The 23179-nt window shown below is 41.5% G+C and overlaps 1 protein-coding gene across 10 annotated transcripts in view; it reads left to right on the plus strand.

Annotated features, from left to right (window-relative positions):
• Positions 1-23179, plus strand: part of col7a1l (collagen type VII alpha 1-like) — a 277370-nt gene that overhangs the window by 93409 nt on the left and 160782 nt on the right. For all 10 annotated transcript variants that reach the window (XM_060903444.1, XM_060903446.1, XM_060903447.1 and 7 more), the window contains 7 exons: positions 49-165; positions 330-485; positions 8262-8378; positions 10977-11123; positions 11522-11641; positions 12392-12550; positions 22695-22808. In XM_060903444.1, the coding sequence (XP_060759427.1) occupies positions 49-165; positions 330-485; positions 8262-8378; positions 10977-11123; positions 11522-11641; positions 12392-12550; positions 22695-22808 (930 nt within the window). The remainder of the gene's footprint in view (positions 1-48; positions 166-329; positions 486-8261; positions 8379-10976; positions 11124-11521; positions 11642-12391; positions 12551-22694; positions 22809-23179) is intronic.

Genomic DNA, 23179 nt, shown 5'->3' on the forward strand with positions numbered 1-23179 from the left:
TTTCAACAAATACTCCAGCGATCACATGTTCTCCTTGTGTTTTTGCAGTTCCTGTACCACCAGTAGCAAACTTCCGTGTGATCGAGGAGGGGCTGTTCTCTTTGCGCTTGGCTTGGACGTATCCACTTGGCCACGTGGACACATACAAAATCTTCATCCCGAGATGTGAGCAACAGCCATTTACATTGTTCTTAGTCACCATGTATTTGCTTGTACATTGAAAAATGACACAGTTTTATACTAAAGAACAATTGATAACATGCAATTATTATATGAATTAATGAATGATTAAAATCAGGTCTAAACATTTCTCTGTTTTATTCTCCTAGCAAATAGACCTGGGATGATCTATGAGCAGACGCTGCAGGGTGATATCTCCTCTCATGTGATTGATAGTTTGGAGGAGGATAAGACGTACACCGTTAGCATCTATGCCATTTACCCAGAGGGACCCAGTGAGCCTGTGTCTGTCATCGGGAGAACATGTATGGATTTTTTTTGGCTTGAATTTCTGCCCATATGCGCTTTATCTGATCATAACCCAGCCTTGCATTCCTTAAAGGAGATACGCAGAACCTTTATTTTTAAATAAAATTCTGAGTGGATAGTATCTCCATCCTTGACTCTTGTATGCTGCATAAATGGGAATTTAAAAAAATATATTTTTGAGAGTTAAAATCGACCGCAAAGTTGTGATTGGAGCTGCTCCGCTGAGCCAGCCAGCCCTGAGTGTGTGACGTCGCAGCGGGAACCGGTTTTAAGGCCGAGGCCTTTTACAGCTATAGACCAAAGTCATATAAATACAACCCCGATTCCAAAAAAGTTGGGACAAAGTACAAATTGTAAATAAAAACGGAATGCAATGATGTGGAAGTTTCAAAATTCCATATTTTATTCAGAATAGAACATAGATGACATATCAAATGTTTAAACTGAGAAAATGTATCATTTAAAGAGAAAAATTAGGTGATTTTAAATTTCATGACAACAACACATCTCAAAAAAGTTGGGACAAGGCCATGTTTCCCACTGTGAGACATCCCCTTTTCTCTTTACAACAGTCTTTAAACGTCTGGGGACTGAGGAGACAAGTTGCTCAAGTTTAGGGAGAGGAATGTTAACCCATTCTTGTCTAATGTAGGATTCTAGTTGCTCAACTGTCTTAGGTCTTTTTTGTCGTATCTTCCGTTTTATGATGCGCCAAATGTTTTCTATGGGTGAAAGATCTGGACTGCAGGCTGGCCAGTTCAGTACCCGGACCCTTCTTCTACGCAGCCATGATGCTGTAATTGATGCAGTATGTGGTTTGGCATTGTCATGTTGGAAAATGCAAGGTCTTCCCTGAAAGAGACGTCGTCTGGATGGGAGCATATGTTGCTCTAGAACCTGGATATACCTTTCAGCATTGATGGTGTCTTTCCAGATGTGTAAGCTGCCCATGCCACACGCACTAATGCAACCCCATACCATCAGAGATGCAGGCTTCTGAACTGAGCGCTGATAACAACTTGGGTCGTCCTTCTCCTCTTTAGTCCGAATGACACAGCGTCCCTGATTTCCATAAAGAACTTCAAATTTTGATTCGTCTGACCACAGAACAGTTTTCCACTTTGCCACAGTCCATTTTAAATGAGCCTTGGCCCGGAGAAGACGTCTGCGCTTCTGGATCGTGTTTAGATACGGCTTCTTCTTTGAACTATAGAGTTTTAGCTGGCAACGGCGGATGGCACGGTGAATTGTGTTCACAGATAATGTTCTCTGGAAATATTCCTGAGCCCATTTTGTGATTTCCAATACAGAAGCATGCCTGTATGTGATGCAGTGCCGTCTAAGGGCCCGAAGATCACGGGCACCCAGTATGGTTTTCCGGCCTTGACCCTTACGCACAGAGATTCTTCCAGATTCTCTGAATCTTTTGATGATATTATGCACTGTAGATGATGATATGTTCAAACTCTTTGCAATTTTACACTGTCGAACTCCTTTCTGATATTGCTCCACTATTTGTCGGCGCAGAATTAGGGGGATTGGTGATCCTCTTCCCATCTTTACTTCTGAAAGCCGCTGCCACTCCAAGATGCTCTTTTTATACCCAGTCATGTTAATGACCTATTGCCAATTGACCTAATGAGTTGCAATTTGGTCCTCCAGCTTTTCCTTTTTTGTACCTTTAACTTTTCCAGCCTCTTATTGCCCCTGTCCCAACTTTTTTGAAATGTGTTGCTGTCATGAAATTTCAAATGAGCCAATATTTGGCATGAAATTTCAAAATGTCTCACTTTCGACATTTGATATGTTGTCTATGTTCTATTGTGAATACAATATCAGTTTTTGAGATTTGTAAATTATTGTATTCCGTTTTTATTTACAATTTGTACTTTGTCCCAACTTTTTGGAATCGGGCTTGTAAAAATTTATGGTGAAAGTAAGAAATAGCGTTACCGACTTGCTCAACTAAGACTGATTTGACTTCACTGATTGTGGGTTGACTCTCATTAAAACAGGATGGGTGCTATAACTTATGCAACATACATGTACATGCATGCATTTTCACTGATAAAACGTAAAAGGCTCATTAAATAATCAGATGAACTGAGACAATCACATTCTGAAGCAAATTAAATAATCTTATACCGCTAACTTAAACACACAATACAAGTTACATGGATTAATCTAAATGCAGGTAAACAATGAGTGTTGTTGTTTTTGTTGTTTTGTATCCAAATGAGAGTCGGAGCTTACCCATCTGTGTTCTCGCTTCTTGAAGGCCAATTGTTTTGAAACAATCTGACTTTCAGTTGTTTGTTCAGTTCTCTGGTCATTCGCTTCTTCCACATAAGGGCGAGACGGCAGCAATAACCAGTGAAGAAATCAGACAGCTGCTCCACTCATTCTCCATTTTCTCCATACGGAGTACTCCACCATTACTGCTCGGCTCAGGCAATTACTAAAACCCGGGACGGGACGTCACCAGGTTTAGCAACAACCGCGGGGAGGTCACTGCCCGAGCGATAATATGTCACGTCCCTTTCCATCCCAGGTTTTACCAACAACCCTCGGCTCATGCTCCAAGAGAACTGGTGCAACTGAACTTACTTTCCTTTAAAAAAAAAAATTAAATAAATACTTTCCTTTTCTTGTAGTTTTCTTTTCCTTTAATTGTTGGTACTGCACCCTCTTTCAATGCGGGCTTATAGCCAACGCTCCTCAACAGATCAGAGGTCTCGTACGAGTCTCCACAGGCTCCTGAGGGCTTGGAACGCTGCCTTCAGAGCTGGGGATGAGGTGGGCCTGAGGACAGCTAGGGCCAACCTGTCACGAGGCATCAGGGCAGCCAAGAGACAGTATTCCAGGAACATTGCTGTCTACTTCAACGACAGCAGAGACACCAGGAACCTGTGGCGGGGGATTCAGACCATCACAGACTACAAGCCCTCACCTCAGATCTGTGATAACTCCACCTCTATGCTGAATCAGTTGAACGACTTCTTCGCTCGCTTTGAGGCAGACAACAGCACCACGGCACAGAAGACCCCACCACCTCCCGGTGACCAGGTGTTGACGCTGTCCCCAGACAGCGTGAGGAGAGCTCTCAGGACAACAAATGCACGGAAAGCCCCGGGTCCTGATAACATTCCTGGTCGTGTCCTGAGAGACTGTGCCGAGGAGCTCACAGATGTCTTTACAGACATCTTCAACATCTCGTTGAGCCAGGCTGTTGTCCCCACATGCCTCAAAGCCACCACCATCATCCCAGTCCCAAAGAAGCCGTCTCCCTCCTGCTTCAATGACTACCGCCCTGTCGCACTCACTCCCATCCTCATGAAGTGCTTCGAGCGGCTAGTCATGCGGCATATCAAGTCTGCCCTCCCCCCCGCCCTGGACCCTTTCCAGTTTGCATATCAGTCCAACCGTTCGACCGATGATGCCATCTCCACTGCCCTCCACTCAGCCCTCACCCACTTGGAGACAAAAGACTCATACGTCAGAATGCTGTTCATAGAGTTTAGCTCAGCATTCAACACAATCATTCCTCAGCAGCTCATTCATAAACTGGACCAGCTGGGACTCAACACCTCCCTGTGCAACTGGCTGCTGGACTTCCTGACAGGGAGACCACAGGCTGTACGGGTCGGCAGCAACTCCTCCAGCACCATCACATTGAACACCCCCCCCCCCCCCCCCCCCCCCCAAGGATGCGTGCTGAACCCCCTCCTCTTCACTCTGCTGACCCACGACTGCACACCAACATCCAGCTCCAACCTCTTCATTAAGTTTGCGGACGACACGACTGTAGTGGGTCTCATCAACAATGGCGATAAGACAATCTACAGGAGTGAGGTGAGCCGCTTGGCCATGTGGTGCAAGGATAACATGTGGAGAAGACGAAGGAGATTGTTGTGGACTTCAGGAGAGCACACACCCAGCATGCTCCACTAAATATCGATGGTGCTGCAGTGGAGAGGGTGAGCAGCACCAAGTTTCTGGGTGTGCACATCTCTGAAGACCTGTCCTGGAGCAACAACACCGCATCACTGGCCAAAAAAGCCCAACAGCATCTACTTCCTCCACAAACTGAGGAGAGCAAGAGTCCCGGCCCCCATCATGCACACTTTCTACAGAGGCACCATCGAGAACATCCTGACCAGCTGCATCACCGTGCGGTACGGCGCCTGCACCGTGTCCTGCTGCAAGACTCTGCAGCGCATCGTGAGAGCAACTGAGAGGATCATTGGTGTCTCTCTCCCTTCTCTAATGGATATCTATAACTCCCGCCTCACCCGCAAAGCCATCAGGATTGCAGGTGACCCCACCCACCCATCTCACAGCCTCTTCAGTCTGCTGCCGTCGGGGAGGAGACTGCGGAGTCTCCGGGCCAAAACCAGCAGGCTGAAGGACCATTTCTTCCACCAGGCAGTCAGGAGGCTCAACTCCCTCCCTGTTCTGCCCCTCCTCCCCCCTCCGCCCCCTGCCACAGATTCTGCCTGTACACCCCCCCGCCCCCCCTTCAGCATCTGACATGTCACCCTCACAGTTTCCACCCAACACACACACACACACACACACACACACACACACACACACACACACTCTCAACATTCATTCACACACTGAACTCAGGGACCGCACATTTCACTTTACCTCGCTCATTTGCACTATTCCGCACTACCTCACCTTAACAGCTATTAGTTTATTGTTTATACTGTTTATTTCATGTTTACCTGATATACCTCAAGTGCCCTTGACTGTTTCTTTTATCTCCTTTTGCTCCAATTTATATATATATATATATATATATATATATATATATATATATATATATATATATATATATATGTATGTATGTGTGTGTGTGTGTATTTATATATATATATATATATATAATGTGTATGTATATACCTGTGAGTGTTTAGTCTATGTCTATTTCTTATCTAGAGTGTTTACACTGTTTATATTGTTTATCTCAGTTATTCTATTTTTATTTATTGCATTGCCTGTTTGCACCGTGGGTCAGAGAGGACTGAAATTTCTTCTGTGCTGTATGTCGAGCATGTAAAGCATATTTGACAATAAAGTTGACTTGACTTGACTAAAATGTGCAGAGCAGAGGAGAGACCACTTCATAGCCGCCCAATGCGTCCGTGAACTTCTCACAAAATGCGTCCAAATCTTTGCAGTTTGAACATTCTTGGGCCGTGAATGCAACGTAAATCCACCTTCTGTCGTGTTGCTGCACCGGCCAGCAACACATCTACGTGGCATGGCGATAAATTAGCTCAAAATGGAGGATCGGAGTTGCAGTCAGCTCTGTGTTTTAGTATAGCGGAAATGGTGATGAGACTGATAGCCTTCCTGCAGTGACGTTACAGACGTCAAGGTCATTCACTCAGACCGCTACCTATATAAATCACTTTAATCATGAAAATTACTATATTAGATTTATTGTTAACGCTTAAAACTATTCCTGTGCCATTCTTGAGGTCTCAAGGCATTTATAAACGAAAGTGAGGCCATGGCTCTGCGCATCTCCTTTAATAAATACCTTAATTCATGTAATTACTCAATAATTTATCCCTTTTATACTGTAGGTCATTAAGGCTGTTTTTATGAATATATAAAATGTAAATCACCTCCAAGACCATGCCAATGTTATGCAGCAATCTGGTTTACACTCAAGTTCCAAGTAAATTTTCCAAAGTGCTGTTTTCCAGTGCTTCAGCTCAGATTACAAAAATAAATGTAAGTTTTCCAAAGTTCCCAAATGCTATACATCAAGTAACATCACATTTGATTGAGTGTAACATGATGCAAAGGGAAATTTGCTTATGGTCGACTATGTGTGCGCTGCCATGTTATTGTGGTGTCAGGTGTGTTTATGTCAGAGAACTCGGGCCAGGTGGATGTTACAAGAATTCCCAACTGGGAATTCCAAGCTGAATGAACATTTCATTGCAATTCTCCTATTTCTCCCAAGAGAACAACAGGAGATACGTTGCTCAATTATATCCACCATTATCCTGAGTTCTATTACTCCGTTAAGTGTTGCTCCTCCCAATCCAAGATGGCTGATGGTATCCTGTGCAGCATGTTTCTGGGATTTCTGTCTCAACTTTTTACACAAAAAGGTTGAATCAAGTAAAATAACCTCAGACTTTTACAAACATTACCTTTTTGATTGATTTGTTTATTTTTAAATAAGTCATATAAATTCAGAGCTAAGCAGCGTTACTATATTTGTTTAAAAATACGTTGTATATAAATGGAAACTTTCAGTAATTTGGACATCAAAATTATATTTAGACCTAAAATGTTTGTAACTTCACACAAGTATTTTTGCTTTTACTTCATGCCTGTTACTTTTTAATATAGTGATTTTTAGAAAAAAAAAACTTAAAATGAATTTTAAATTTCATGCCTTTTTTGATTATTACTACCACTGAATCATTTAAAGACGTGATACACATAAAATAACCGCCCTTTTCATAGCAAGCATAAATTCTAATGGAAGACAAACGTGTTTTTTTTTTTTCCCCCCTGAAATTAAGAAAGTGTAGTTGTTTACACACCGGCCACTTTAATAGGAATTTGCTGATTCTAAGATCCCTGTTCTTGGCTGCAGGAGTGGAACCCAATGTGTTCTTCTATTTTCTGTTGCATGCTGAGATGCTTTTCTGCTCACCATGGTTGTAAAGAGTGATTATATGAGTTGTTATATCTTTCCTTCCTGGCAGTTTGAACCAATCTGTCCATTTCCCTCTGACCCTCTCTTATCAATAAGGCGTTTGTTTCCACCCACAGAACTGTCGCTCACTCACTTGATGTTTTTTATTTTTCGCACCATTCTGTTGTGTGAGAAAACCCCAGGAGATCAGCAGTTTCTGAAATACTCAAACCAGTCCATCTGGATCAAACCAACACCCATACCACAGTGAAAGTCACACTTTGAGGTCATAATTTTTCCCATTCTGATGTTTGAAGTGAACATTAACTGAAGCTCTTGATTTGTATCTGCATGATTTGATGCATTGTGCTGCTGTCGAGGGATCGGCTGATTACAGAACTGCATCAAACAGCAGGGGGATGGATGGGTCTACCTAATAAAGTGGCCGGTGACTGTATGTATATGATTGTATCAGGTATAAAGAGATGTTTTGTCATTTACCACTAGGTGGCACTGTAGATGGCTATATCTACTCACACAGCTCCTCATCCTGTGGTGTCTATAAAATAACTCCTTGCCATACACTTACCATCAAGCTCATTTTACACCAGACTCCATCATACTGTCAGGTTAATCAGAAGGGAATTGCACAAAGTGCCTGTTTAAAAGAAAAGTACGCGTATCCTTGTGTCGCATGGTCATGGTTTCAAGCTAGAAATCTCAAAAAATATATAATATTAAAGCTCTGTTAATCTAAACATTGATGAGATGTTTAAAGTCTCAATGAGACTTTAGAGTGCTAACAGCCTCAGAGCGTAAAAGTAAAAAATCCCACTGGATTTACAAACTGTATGTGATCATATACATTGGGAATGCATGTATTTACAGATATTCATATTTGCTAAAAGAAAGCGTAGAAGTGATTGCTTGACGTCCCTGTAGTTAGTGTAAAACACGCTCATGAACATGACATGTAGGACATGACCCAGACTCAATCTAGAAACACAAACATTTGCTAGCTTGTGAAAAAGCTGTAGGGAATGTATTTTTTTAGGCTTAACAAATACCACTAATGGCTCTGGCCCCTGGTGTGTTGCAGTGAAGCTGGTCCCTGTTGAGCAGCTGTTGGTGGAAAACGCCACTACGGACACGGTGCAGGCTCGCTGGCTCTCGGTGAGAGGAGCATCAGGCTACAGACTCACCTGGGCATCCTCAGGTACTCGCATGAAGATTATGTATGGTTCAGGTTTTGGTCCTCATCCTCACCTCTGGAAAGCATAATAGCACTGAGCCTCCTCTTTTAATGTCTAACAAGCTTGGAGACATTTGGGGAGGATTTTGGATCACAGTGTTAGATTTGTGCACTGCAGTCCACAGTTCAACTCTTGTAACTGAGACGTTTGGAATGGTCCTGAAAACATTTCTGAGATATCTATGACCAGGTCACATCCTAATGGCAGAAGCAAATTAGTTTGGAACTAAAATAACTTTGAATTCATGCAATTCATGATCATCAATCTTTCCAAGAGTTCCTGGACCACCAGCTGCAAAACAACTCCAAAGCATTTAGAAGACACCACTATATTTTCCACTGAGTTTGAGGGATGGGATTTTATTCATAGGCAAGTCGCTTGTGATTTGTTTCCAGACATGTAAATGGTATGCATGAGTTAAAAAAAAAAGCTTGTTTTTTACTCATTTATCCTTTTTCTGGCAAACTTTCAACTGTTTTAAAACTAAATAGTATTATGGTTTGGATAGCAGCTGAATTCAAACTGCCTGTGTATTGTTTTACAATCCCAATTCCAAAACAGTTGGGATGCTGTGTAAACTGCAAATAAAAACAGAATGCGATAATTTGCAAATCATACAAACCCTATATTTCATTGAAAATAGTACAAAGACAACATATCAGATGTTGAAACTGAGAAATTTTTTTGTTTTTTCTGAAAAATATATGCTCATTTTGAATTTGATGTCAGCAACACGTTTCAGAAAAGTTGGGACAGGGTCGAGTTTACCACTGTGTTGCATCACCTCTACTTTTAACAACACTCTGTAAACGTTTGGGAACTGAGGAGACCGATTGCTGTAGTTTTGAAAGAGAAATGTTGTCCCATTCTTGCCTGATATACAATTTCAGTTGCTCAACAGTTCAGAGTCTCCTTTATCTTATTTTGCGCTTCATAATGCGCCAAATGTTTTAAATGGGAGACAGGTCTGGACTGCAGGCAGACCAGTTTAGCACCCGGACTCTTTTAGTACGGAGCTATGCAATTTTAATATGTGCAGAAAGCGGTTTGGGCGTTGTCTTGATGAAAGAATTGCAACATTTGATATGTTGTCTTTGTACTATTTTCAGTGAAATATAGGGTTTTCATGATTTGCAAATCTTCATATTCTGTTTTTATTTACAGTTTACACAGCATCCCAATTTTTTTTTGGAATTGCGGTTGTATAAATTATTTGAGTTGTGAAGGTCAATAACTAACAACCTGTCTCTTTTATATTTAAAGCCCTGTAAGTTTTCTGTATCGATCACAAATGTATTTTGTAGTTGTGCATCCTTATACTGCATTTGGTCAGATGCAGGAGCATCCCTTCACTGGTTATTGAGAGCAATTAATTTAAAAATGATAGAGAGTGATAGCATTTTCCAGAGATATTTAAATGACTCAGTATGTTTATTCTTAGCATAGATGCTCATGAAATGAGCATCTATGCTAAGAATAAACATCATTGATTATTTTTCTATGACAGCATATCCATGAAATGTTTTGTTACGGAACAAAACATTTCAGGATATGCTGTCATAGAAAAATAATCAATGATGGGGTGGTGTGATGTAGCCCGACACAAAGCGAAGTTATAGTTACTGTGTCAAAATTAATTATTTTCCTATAACATCAATGCTGTGAACTTAATTCCTGTTATCACTTATATTAGAGCAGCTGTAAACACTTGTTCCATCACCAATTTCTCTCTCTCTTTCTCTCTCAGATAATAAGATGGAAATATGTGTAATTTTACATAACTGCAGCGCTGCAAAGCATATGACTTTTCAAACTTAACGGAACACCTTTACCTCAAAGCGCTGATATGGACTGAAGTGTTAAACGAACACCTTCTTAAGGAAAGCTTCACCCGAATATTTCATATACTGTACATACTTTCATGTCCCTTTGGTTTTCCCTGATGTGATGGATGACATCATGATGTGTTCACCTTCATATTTCGTCAGATTGGATTCTGAGAGCATTTTTCCCCCAATAATTTTTATTATTCCATCCACATTCGCTGGATATGAGCAATCGTGCGCTCTGATTGGCTACTCTACTACTAAGCTGTCAGCTCATATACCGTGAGTAGAGAAAAACAAAATGGCGGAGCGTGTTGCTGAACCAACCGAGGACGAAATAAAAACTCTACTTGAAAACAAAACCCCAAAAAATACAAAAACAGCAACAAAATATGGAATAAAAGTATTTAATGGTAAGAACATATCTTTTTTTTTATTTTTCAAGAATTATTATTATCGCCGTTTTCATAAATTGCTCCTGTCACTTCACCGGTTTGTTAAGCAGAAATGATTTTGTCGGATGTTTTGTATAAAGTTTTTATTTATCGAATTTGCAACAAAAATAAAAATGCTGTTTCTCAAAATCCAGTGAATGTGGACAGAATAAAACAGTTATTCCACTCAGTTTCGTGGAATAACTGTTAAATATCTTGAGTTTATAAATGTTGCCCCTTCTCTTGAAGAGCGCCATGAGTGTTGCACTTGACTGTATGATTTCTTTCTGTGTGTTTCCAGAGGGTCACATTGAGAGTGTCAACCTTGGAGGGAACTATAAGTTCTATATGGTGCAGGGTCTTCACACTGGAACAGAGTACACTATCAGCATCAATCCCGTGTTTGTGGATGTAGAAGGACCGGTGACGTCTGCCAAAGCGAAGACATGTGAGTGACTAAAAACTAAAAATACTTAGATTTAAAAAAAAAAAAAACAACTTGAGTGAATCAGGAATCTGGGCGGCATGGTGGTTTGATCCTGCGCTCGGGTTACTGTCCGGATGCTGTTCGTGTCTTCGTGGGTTTCCTTCAGGTTCTCCAGTTTCCTCCCATCTCCCAAAAACATGCAAGCAGGTAGATTAGCGAGACTAGGTGTGTTTTTCCTTCACACTTCACACCTAATCTTCCTGGGATAGACTCCAGATCCACAGCCAGCCTGACCAGGATAAAGTCCTTACAGAAGATGAATGAATGATTGAAGTGATCTGAATTATACTGTGCAACTGTGTGTGTGTGTGTGTGTGTGTGTGTGTGTGTGTGTGTGTGTGTGTGTGTGTGTGTGTCAGTGGAAAGCAGTGCGGTACAGTTTCTGAGGGCCACTGCAGTGAGCACCAGCAGTGCTTTAACTTCATGGAACGCTGTTTTAGGAGCCACAGGGTACAGGTTGGCCTGGGGTCCCACTGCAGGTAACACACACACACTTCACAAGCCAGTATTTTGTCTTTTTCCCATCTCTTTATACTTCCTATATCTTTCATTGTGTTAGTGTTTCATCATTTTCATCTTTTCGTCTTCTTTGTCATCACCTATGCTTCTCAACTGATCTGTTTGTGACATTGCTGAGGCGTTTCTGGGCAAGTTCAATGACTCATGCTGTCGTTGTGCTAAAAAGTTTGCGTATGTGCCTACACAAATGTATGCGTACACACACACACACACACACACACACACACACACACACACACACACACAAAATGTAATGCAGGGACAGGAAACAAAGTATGAGCTGGATGTCACCTTGAATTTTGCTCTGAAAGCAGAGGCTTTGAAAGAGGCTGATGTGCTGTTGGGCTGCACATGAAACGGTGAAACGAGCAACCTGTGGACTCGGCGTAATGAAGGGAAGCGCGATGACTCACAGCTACAGGGTTGACACAGAGATGAGTTTAAATCACAGAAGAAGTAGAATTGAAAAGAAAAGTGGAGGAGAGAGGATGAAAGATTAGGAACGAGTTCATTTGAAATCTCTTTACTTTTTTAATGACTATGTTTAAATTCCTATATGCATTAATTTGAAGATCTCTCTCTCTCTCTCTGTCTCTCTCTGTCTCTCTCTCTCTCGCTCTCTCACTTTGTTATAACTCATTTCTCTGCACTGTTTCTATATGATTGAAAGTGATAGTGTGTATAATCCTGTGTGTGTGTGTGTGTTACAGAGTTTACTGGAAGAGATCGACCCAGGCAGCTGGCTCTCAATAAGAGCATCACAGAGTATTTACTGAAAAATCTGGTCCATGACACGGAGTATGTGGTTTCCCTTTATGTCCTGTTTGGCTCCGTGGTGGGACCCGGCATCACCGCTACTTTCAGGACATGTAAGTCCACAGTAAATACCAGTGACTATAGTCGAAAACATGGCCGGTGTGGCTTCATGCCCTTACGAAGCCAATATTTGTCTGCCATGTTATTAAATTTGAGATGAGAGTCGAAGACAGGTATACCTGCTCATTTGGTAGGACCCGCCCCTTTCTGCCAGGCTCTTCCAATCAAGGCTGTCAATCATTTCATTCCCAAGCGTATTCACAGCTTATTTAGGATATTGTAGAAAAATGTTTTAAAAACTTCTTTCTGGTGGAAAATATAAAATGTGCACATATCAGCATCAGGAAAACGAACTGTTCGAATTAGACACTGTAGATGGAAAGACAGTTTAGATGAGAAAAGTGACATGGATAAACAAAATAGCTATTTTGTCATTGAAACACATGGGGATGGGCGGAGCTAGACATTATACTGCAGCCAGCCAACAGGGGCGCTAGACCTGAGGTAGCTTCACTTTTTAAAGACGTAACATTGTCCGTGTTTTTTGTCCCGTCACACACTGCTATATGGATGCATCAATAAAAGAAAGAGGTGAAAGTGAGAGAGCACTATAGTTCTATCAGGGTATCGTTCTAGGTCTAGGTATAGTTCTGCTCATTTTTCTTGATCATGCTTGCTGATACTGAACTCAGGTCGGCCGTCCTCGCGCCCTCTGTTGCTGTGTAAACACCGAGGAGATCATTGTCATCAGCACACGGCAACAACCAACATGAACAGAGCTAAATAAAATCTTCTGTGATTGATTAATACTAAGTTTGGTATCACTATCGGTGTTTACAAGTATCAAAAAACATGAAGCGTCCTACTTCCTCATTTCAAACTTTTAAACTGTGTAGATTTAAATAATAATAATAATGAAATTACTACTACACATCGTCCTGACATTAAATTAGTATGTGCAAAAGCTCTCTTGCTCTCATACCGTGCTTTAGATTCTTGCTTTCAAACTCTTTGGCTTAATCAAACACGGAATAGTCGTCTGTGCGCGTCTCCGCTGCCAAGGCTTGGCTCTGCCATCTCTCTTCACTAAACAACACTGAGGGGAGAAATCAGCACTCGTTAATTACCCACAGGTGGACACTCATTCACACAATCAGCCTCCTCCTTTCTCCCTGACTCCCCTCTTCATTCATCACACGATAAGGTACCTACTGTACATAGTGTCTTTATTACACATTCATAAGCATTTTTATTATTTTACAACACTGTAAAAAGTATACCCTTACTCAAATTTAAAAAAATGATGTCCGTTTGTTACATCTAAAATATTTGACTTCACAGAATCTAAATTGGGGGGCGTCACGGTGGTGTAGTGGTTAGCGCTGTCGCCTCACAGCAAGAAGGTCTGGGTTCGAGCCCCGTGGCCGGCGAGGGCCTTTCTGTGCGGAGTTTGCATGTTCTCCCCGTGTCCGCGTGGGTTTCCTCCGGGTGCTCCGGTTTCCCCCACAGTCCAAAGACATGCAGGTTAGGTTAACTGGTGACTCTAAATTGAGCGTAGGTGTGAATGTGAGTGTGAATGGTTGTCTGTGTCTATGTGTCAGCCCTGTGATGACCTGGCGACTTGTCCAGGGTGTACCCCGCCTTTCGCCCGTAGTCAGCTGGGATAGGCTCCAGCTTGCCTGCGACCCTGTAGAAGGATAAAGCGGCTACAGATAATGAGATGAGATGAGATGAGATGAGAATCTAAATTGAGTCACTTGTTACGACCTGATTCTTTTACGTTGACATAAACGATATTACTGCACTTGACCCAAACTTAATTGTTCTCCTTGATCCAAATGAATTTCTTTGCATTTCAGTTGCTGAACCAAACTAATATATTGACATTGAACCTATCTAATGTTTTAACATTGCACCAAATTAACATTAATTAATTAATATGTTTGCATCGACACCAGTTAATTCATTTACATATAGTCAAATCACATTTTTTACATTTCATTTGATTTTACATCAAAAATAATTTGCAATTCCCATCTTAAACTCTACAAAACACTAGACAAGACACTTGGCCAACAGTTTTTTTTAAACTCCTTTATTCCTCAGAGTAAAAAAGGAACATAACGTGGCAGCGTGTTCAGACAGACTGAAATGAAACATGTCAGTGTGTTGCCGCTTGCGAGAGATGTAAGACAAATAGAAAATAGATGGCCTACCAAGCAAATGAACTAGGACGGGGCTTTTCAAAGTGTGGGGCGCGCCTCCCCTAGGGGGCGCCAGAGTTCTTCAGGGGGGCCGCAACGTGAGGAAAAATAAACCAGAATAAGTTACTACTGCGGACATTTAGCGAACTTAAGCTAGCCTTTGCCAGAGACAGAATGGACCGATTTTTAGTACCTAAAGCTACAGTGAGTGAGGAGACAAAGTCTGGGCCAAGCAAAAAAAACAGATCCTCCAGGATGTTGCGATTTGCAAATTCAACCAATCCCCGCGAATTCAGGGCGGTGTTGCAATTATATCCAATCACTGCAACCTTCCTGCAAATTTGACCAATCGTTGGCGTCGTCTTGAGGTGACGTCAACAAACTACCTTCCGCCTTACTTCCGTATATACATTCAAGAGAAGCAGCATGCGTGCAGTGTTGCCAGATTGGGCGGTTTCAAGTGCATTTTGGTGGGTTTTGAATATATTTTGGACTGGAAAACGTCAGCAGTATCTGGCAACACTGCATGTGCGAGTCAGTGTTTCTGTAGGCTTAAATTCTGTTACTGAAAGTGTGTTGTGTTTACAGTGAAGGACTGTGTGCACTTTACATTATTTTTTTTAACTTAATACAAGAAATTAATGGATGCCAACATTTTTGCCAAAATGGTATTTTATTTTCCATTGTTTAGGCAGCTTCAGCATCATACTGTGAGATTCTGTTCAAATTGCTTATTTTTCTTCTATGAAGCCTGAGCCATTTATTTTATTAGTTTATAATTATTGTTTAATTTAGTCTTCAGGAGAGACTGCCTGCACACAGTACTAGTATTAATAGTTTTTTTTCTTACATGAAACCTGAGGCATTTATATTATATTTTAAGGTAACTTCATGTTGTGCTGTGAGGTTCTCTGCACTTTAACTTTTGAACCAACAGGTGCATTTGGATAAGTAAAGCCTATTTTTTTGCATTTTTGTAGTCCTGGTAATCTTTTATATTGGTAAAGTTGTTTATAGGACCATTTCTCAGTGTCTTTGTTTTTTTAATCAATAGTTTTTCAGTAATAACTTAATATTTAACATATCACTCAATTTTAATCACAAAAAGAGAAAATCGCAACAATTTCTCGCAACTTTCACTTCCTCCCGCAATGTAATCGCAACAAAAACCTAAAAAACACCGCAACTTTCATCACAATATTTTGGAAAAAACCCCGCAACATCAGACATTTTAGCCCGCAACAATCACAAAAAAGGCCCGCGGAATCCTGGGGGGACTGAAAAAAGAAGGAAGTATGACCACGATTATTTAAAGTTTGGATTTTCATGGACTGGATCTGAAGATGCTCCACTGTCACAGTGTGTTGTCTGCCAAGAGGTGCTCGCTAACGATGCTATGAGATGTTTAAAATGTGTAAAACAAGATGTTTTTAAAAAAAGCACAGATGTTTAAAATGTGTAAAAGAAAAAATAAAAATGTGTACAACAACCATTTTTTAAAAAATACGAATGGAACATTAAGTATAGCAACAACAAAAATTGTAAGGGGGGGGGCGCTGTTGTTTATTTGCTCTCCGAGGGGGGGGCTGACTCTCCCACACTTTGAAAACCCCTGAACTAGGACAAACACACAAGGTAAAGGGTCACAGGCTTATCTCATCTGAACTGTAATTAAATGAAACATTTCGTTCTTGAAGCAGTGTTGTCCCTCTAAAGATCATATTCAAAACACTCAAAACCCAACATAACAGCCTTAAATGGCGACAGCACCCCATGACTAGGTGCAACAAAGTGCTGCTGAGGTTGTCTACCTCTTAAATGCTGGATAGAAGGCTGCAGCAACTACAGACTACCTCAATGTACATACACAAGGTCACACACCTGCATGCACCTGTACATGCATGCCGCGCTCACACAAATGCATGCATGCCAATATACACTACTGTGCAGTGTTGGGTTCTCCATTGAGTTTACGAATCTTGGAGGTCATCTTGTTGGAACCAAACTCCATCAGGATCTTCTGAAGGGCCTCAAAGGTGAACCTGAATCCCTGTGGATATTCCATGTTAAGATCATAGCAAAGTCCAAAGAGCATTACAACTCCAACTGTGACAGAAGGCAACTCATTGAGGACCTCCACACCATCAATGATGATCCCGATGTCTTGGGGCTGTTGTAGAAGGCTTGAGTTCTCTCTGAAGACGAAGACCGCCATGATGGTACTCTCCAGCTCTTGCTCGGCTTGATCTTTCTGGGACACCTGAGGTAAAATATACAAAATGTGTAAGTGAACCACTGCAGTCTGGCACACCTGATTAATCACTACATTCAATGGCAGAGCTGTCCTGTTCCTCCAGGATTAATCAAGCTGCATCTCATCATTGAAACAGAATAGATCTGGACATACCATGTATTCTTTTATTAGGTCCTCAACACGTTCTCCCAGGTAGATGATGAGAGCTTTGAGGACACACTCTCTTCTGACATCAGCATCCTGCAGGGACAGTCAAAAGGGTTACTATGCAATGTGTAGGCTAGTCTAGCTTCTCAATTCCCGGCTCTGCCACAAACAGTGCTTTTACAATGTGCATCAGGTCAAGATTGAATCCATGGCACAGATTAATTGAAAGCATAGTGACAAAGTAAAAACTGTATCCAGTATGGCTCTGTCAGAGGCCATTGGCAGTCTCTCTTGGAAGATGAAGACTGGATGGCTCTTGACTGGATTCCTATACGATGGAAGTAAATTTGGTGCAAAACACTCACACCTGTGCATTTGGAATTTCAAACTAGTAACTTTTGTTTTCCACAAATGCAACACAACGGTTAGACTTTAAATTCTTAGTTACAGGTGAACAAATTATTTTCTACAAGTCACAAATTAATAAACTCATAGGGCCAAATTTCTGCTACGGATGCTGTAGTGAATATGGTGCAAATATGGTTTCAGTGAATATGGTTTCAGTATCTCAGATTTTCTTGAAAATGACAGGCTGCAGTCTTTGCATTTCCACATCCAAACTGAAAAAACAAAACAAATCAAAAGGAAGACATACCAGTAAATATATAGAGAATACAATGAACGAGAATTACTACTCTCTGAAGATCACACAATACAGCACCAAGAAACATACTGAGAAACCTGATTGACTGCACGGCGCAGACAGCGCCGCTCCATACACGTTAATGACACGCCGACATGTCGCAACATATCTCTAAAAATGCATTCGGAAAATTAAACTCCGGGCGTGCTCTTTACTATAAATGGAGCACTGTCGTGAGAGCGCGAACCCAACGTGAACACTAGTCATATAGCCTACATATAACATTTCTCAGGAAGCAAGGAGACAACATAAGGCCTTCATGCTGCGGTATCTTTACTTTAAAACAGGAGAGAAACGTGACTGCAACGTACAAGCCAGCACAGCGAACACTCGGAAACCAATCGCACCCAAAGCATGAACAAAACATTCTACATTTGTAATACATGTAAAACAAACTGAGATTTCACAAGCATAATTGGATAAACACACAGAATGAAGAAATTGCTAATGGAGCGTATAAAACGTGATGAGCTAGTCAAGTTCAGGATGTAACCCAGGGAAACATGAATACGCTTCTTATTACCTTGAGTAATTCCACCCACATCCCCCACAATGTGCACAGAATTGCATCTCTCATAAAATATATCGAAGTTCAGAAATTACACCACATTTAACACGACGAAAATTGGAATACAAACGAGAGCGGTTTGTACAGAAACTTAGCCGAGGCGGTAGACCTCCAGTTCCAATAAGGCTCTAGCTTTGGCAGTGGCTTGTTAGCCAGCTGAAATTAGGCTATTCTTTACTATTTATAAAATTATATATTAACCCTTTGGTGACTGACCCCTTGAAAATCGTTCCTCCAGGAACGATGACGTTTCAGTTGTCAAGACAACGGAAAAACTAAAATACAAAACAGAAAGATACGTCACAATGGTTTTGTGCACAAGAGCATTGTGACGTATCTTTCCGTTTTGTATTTTAGTTTTTCCGTTGTCTTGACAACTGAAACGTCATCGTTCCTGGAGGAACGATTTTCAAGGGGTCAGTCACCAAAAGGTTAAAGGTCCCATGGCATGGTGGTTTGTTGATGCTTTAAACGGGCTCGTGGAGGTTTCCGGATGTTATATCCGCAGCCTTTCTCGAAATGAACCCTCGGCACGTAGATATAGCCTCCTGGGAGAAAGCCCCATTTCAGCCCTTTTCCCAGTGCGTCGTTTTGCTAATGAGAAGCATGGAGGTGGGGAAGGGTAGAGGGTGGGGGCGGGCCATGGGGGGAGGGGGAGGGGCTTGACCAAGCTGCGGGCATGCTACCTGTGTGTGAACAGTAGCAATGGCAGGTCAAGCAACAGTCCAAGCTTTCGCTTTTGACCCGGAGTCCGACCCCGAAGCAGAAGCGCAAGCAGTTGAACAAACTGTAAATCACCGACTTCAGCAGGAGTACCTTCAGCGCAGAGTACCTGGCTAACTGCAGGAAGTGGTTAGCTGCATAGCTAATGTAGCCATTGCAAGGCTAACGCACCGATTTTAAAACACGGCAAAACGACTTAACAGTTATACACTTACTTGTTCGGTGTTTGTGGCTGATGCGGCAGGGATGCTTGGTACGGACCCAGGTTTCAGTGACAGTTGATGTGCAAAACCTGCCCTGTACTGTCCCAAGTTGTGGAAACATTCCTCAGGAAAATGCTTCCGACAAACATACACCGTCTTAGGTAGACTCGACGGCGTATTATTGGAGTAAATAAAATTAAGCCACTGCGTCTTCAGGGGCTCTCCCGTCGGCAGTAAAAACAGACTCTTTTCTGTGTTGTCACATCCATGTACAGCGCAATTTCCATGTTTCGCTCGCTTAGGTGGTGCCATGTTGTTGTGTCCTCTATGGTCTCCTCACTACAAAATTGAAGTGACGTATTTATGGTGGCAACTTTTGAGCTGGGCGGGCAATCCATACAGTGGGTGGGAATCCAGAAGGGGGCGTGGGGATCATCTCCCTTGCTGACGTAGTAAAGGGAAGAGCCTATCAATGCGCCATTTTGACGCGCCATTCTCAAATGTTGACAAAGGGTGGGCATAGTTTGGTTTACACATTATGAAATTTCTAGCCACTGGGGTGACTTAAGAAGGTCAGAGGAACTCATTTTAACGTTAAAAAACCTCAGAAAGTGAAAATTTCATGCCATGGGACCTTTAAGAAACACCTGCATCTGCTTTCTTACTTACGTTTATTCTTCGATGCAATCCAAGCACGATGCTAATCGTTCCTCCTTCCCGCCGAAACAGAGCTCTGGTACTCTCCACTTCTTCACGTGCACTTGTGCAGTGCGCATGTGCAACTCACGTTTGACTCAAAATAAAAATATTACATGCTGATCTTTTTTTCTAACAGTATGTTTTGAGAGGAACCAAAAACTTTGTTTTGTGTCCTTTGTAAGTATATTTAGTTCCGTATAAATCAAAATTGATACCTCAAAATGCAAAAAGAAAGAGTTTCACAATCAAATCACTAATTTTACAATGTGTTCAATGGTAGTTAATAGATTGAATGAACAACTGCATGCAGCACGTTTTACAGTGAAGGTGGTGCTGGAGAAGGAATGAAAGGCTTTTGTCAAAACATTATTGGTTTGATGCAAGTTTGTCATTAAATGGAAGAAAAAAAACAACAATCAGTTATCATGAGGAAACTGACTGAGACTGAGACTGAGAATTTTTTTTATTCATATCTTGTTTTTACAGCACATTTAGTCCATTTATGACACTTTGAGAAAGTTGTAAAATGTACACAGTACTCTATAAGAGTGTGATAAATGTAAACTTGATTAACACTGTAGTTTAAAGGCATTAAAATCATTCATTTGAAAAAGAAGCCTTTATTTATTTATCACACATACACTCAAGCACAGTGAAATGTCTCCTCTGCATTTAAACCATCTGAAGCAGTGAACACACACAAGTAAGCAATGAGCATGCACACACACACACACACACACACACACACACACACACACACACACACACACACACACACACACAGAGCAGCGGGCAGCTATGCTACAGCGCCCGGGGAGCAGTTGGGGTTCGGTGCCTTGCACAAGGGCACTTCAGCCATGATACAGAAGGAGGGGAAAGTGCTGCTCACTCACTCAACTCCACTCACATTTTTCCTCCCAGTCTTGGGAATCAAACCGACGACCCTTTGGACCCAAGGCTGCTTCTCTAACCTTCAGGCCTTGGCTGCCACAGGAACAAGAATTTCCAATAAGAAGTAGATACCATCATAAAGTATTGGCAGATACTGCCAAACACTGTCCACCTGCTATCTGACCTTTTTTTTTTTTTTTTGGGGTGTTCTTATGGTATCCAGGATGGAATTAAATTATCACTTCATTTGTATTAAAATGATTATGGAGCCTCATTCCAGTACAGCTTCTTATTTATGAAGCACATCTACTATCCATCCATTATCCGTAACCGCTTATCCTGTACAGGGTCGTGGGCAAGCTGGAGCCTGTCCCAGCTGACTACGGGCGAAAGGCGGGGTACACCCTGGACAAGTCACCAGATTATTGCAGGCCTGACACACACAGACACACAACCATTCACACTCACATTCACACCTACGCTCAATTTAGAGTCACCAGTTAACCTAACCTGCATGTCTTTGGACTGTGGGGGAAACCGGAGCACCCGGAGGAAACCCACGCGGACACGGGGAGAACATGCAAACTCCGCACAGAAAGACCCTCGCCGGCCACGGGGCTCGAACCCAGGACCTTCTTGCTGTGAGGCGACAGCGCTAACCACTACACCACCGTGCCGCCCTTATTGTATTTCATATTTATCTTTTTTTTTCTGTTTCAAGCGTCTGTTCCAATGGCACCAGTATGGCAAACTACCAAAAAGAAAAGAAAAAAACCCAAAAGGCTGATGGAGAACAATAACAGTTTTCATAGAAGTGGAAGACATGCTTGTTCGTAGCAGAGATAAGCCAGTGGGACTTTTTCTGCCATGAAATTATAGTTTTTAGGCCACTGTTATGACACAAAAAGCTAAATTTGTGTCTGACTCACAGCTGGAAACAGCTTAAAGTTAGAGACGTGAAAAAAGGCCTTCAGATATAGCAGAGTGTGTTTACTCTGGCAACAGAACAGAAAGATGCAGCTGTGTAAACAAGTTTTATCTATCTATCTATCTATCTATCTATCTATCTATCTATCTATCTATCTATCTATCTATCTATCTATCTATCTATCTATCTATCTATCAGCAATGAGAATTTGTTCTTGATTTTTTTTTAATGTTTTCAACATTTGCTCACTTGAAATACAACATCAATACGACATGTCATTAATTAGAATTAACAGAAACAGCCTACGTTGGGCTTTAAGAGCTTTAATTATAGATGTTAATGAACGACACTTTTGTTAAAGCCTTGATTAACAATCATTCCCTCACCAGAATCTCCTTTTCTTCTCTTTCTCAAGACATCAGAAATTCGTAAACTCGTCTGTCCTGAAGACTTTTTAAGTGCTGAGAAACTTTACAAAGCATACTGACTGTTGCAAAGTGCTGACACTGGAGACTCCTTCCATAATATGAAATAAATGTCTCCTATAAAAAAACTTCACCATATCAATGATGACACATTTTTCTTTCTTAAACAACAATGCATTTTTTTATCCATTTATTCTTAGTCTTAGATTATGTAGTGCATTCGCTATACAAGTTGTGACGATAGAAACGATAATGTATTAGAACGAGAGCTTTAATATAAACCTATCATTCATGTTACAGCTGGAAGTACTGCCAGAAATAATACAGATTTGAGATAAACTGATATAATTCACATGATCTCTTTGTCTGTGTCCTGAGACTGTAACAGGTATGTGTAGTGAGAGAATAACCCAAGCTTTGTGTCTCTGCCCTCTGTTTCTGATTATCCACAGCTCCCCTCGGCTATGTGTCTAATTTCAAGGTGATATCGTACACCAGTTCCTCCATCAGTGTGGAGTGGAGCGCCATTGTAGGAGCCACTGAGTATAAACTGACCTGGAGCTCAGGTGAACCCAAAAGCTCTCACCTGCACCACTTGTTGCATGCAACAGCTATTTCACTGAATCAAAATGACCTTTTTTGTTCCCTATGTCATGTCACATGTATACTGCTGCGAGTGGTGAGTGTCTGTAAGTGTGTGTGGGTGTGTGTATTTATTCTATCCACATTCACTTGATATGAGCAATCGCGCGCTCTGATTGGCTGTTGTACTACTAGGATATCAGTTCATATACTGTGAATAGAGAAAAACAAAACGGAGGAGCGTGTTGTTGAACCAACCGAGGATGAAATAAAAACTCTACTTGAAAACAAAACCGCAAAAAATACAAAAGCAACAAAATATGGAATGAAAGTATTTGATGGGAAGAACATCTCA

The sequence above is a fragment of the Neoarius graeffei genome, chromosome 21, assembly GCF_027579695.1.
Source record: "Neoarius graeffei isolate fNeoGra1 chromosome 21, fNeoGra1.pri, whole genome shotgun sequence".
Taxonomy (NCBI): Eukaryota; Metazoa; Chordata; class Actinopteri; order Siluriformes; family Ariidae; genus Neoarius; species Neoarius graeffei.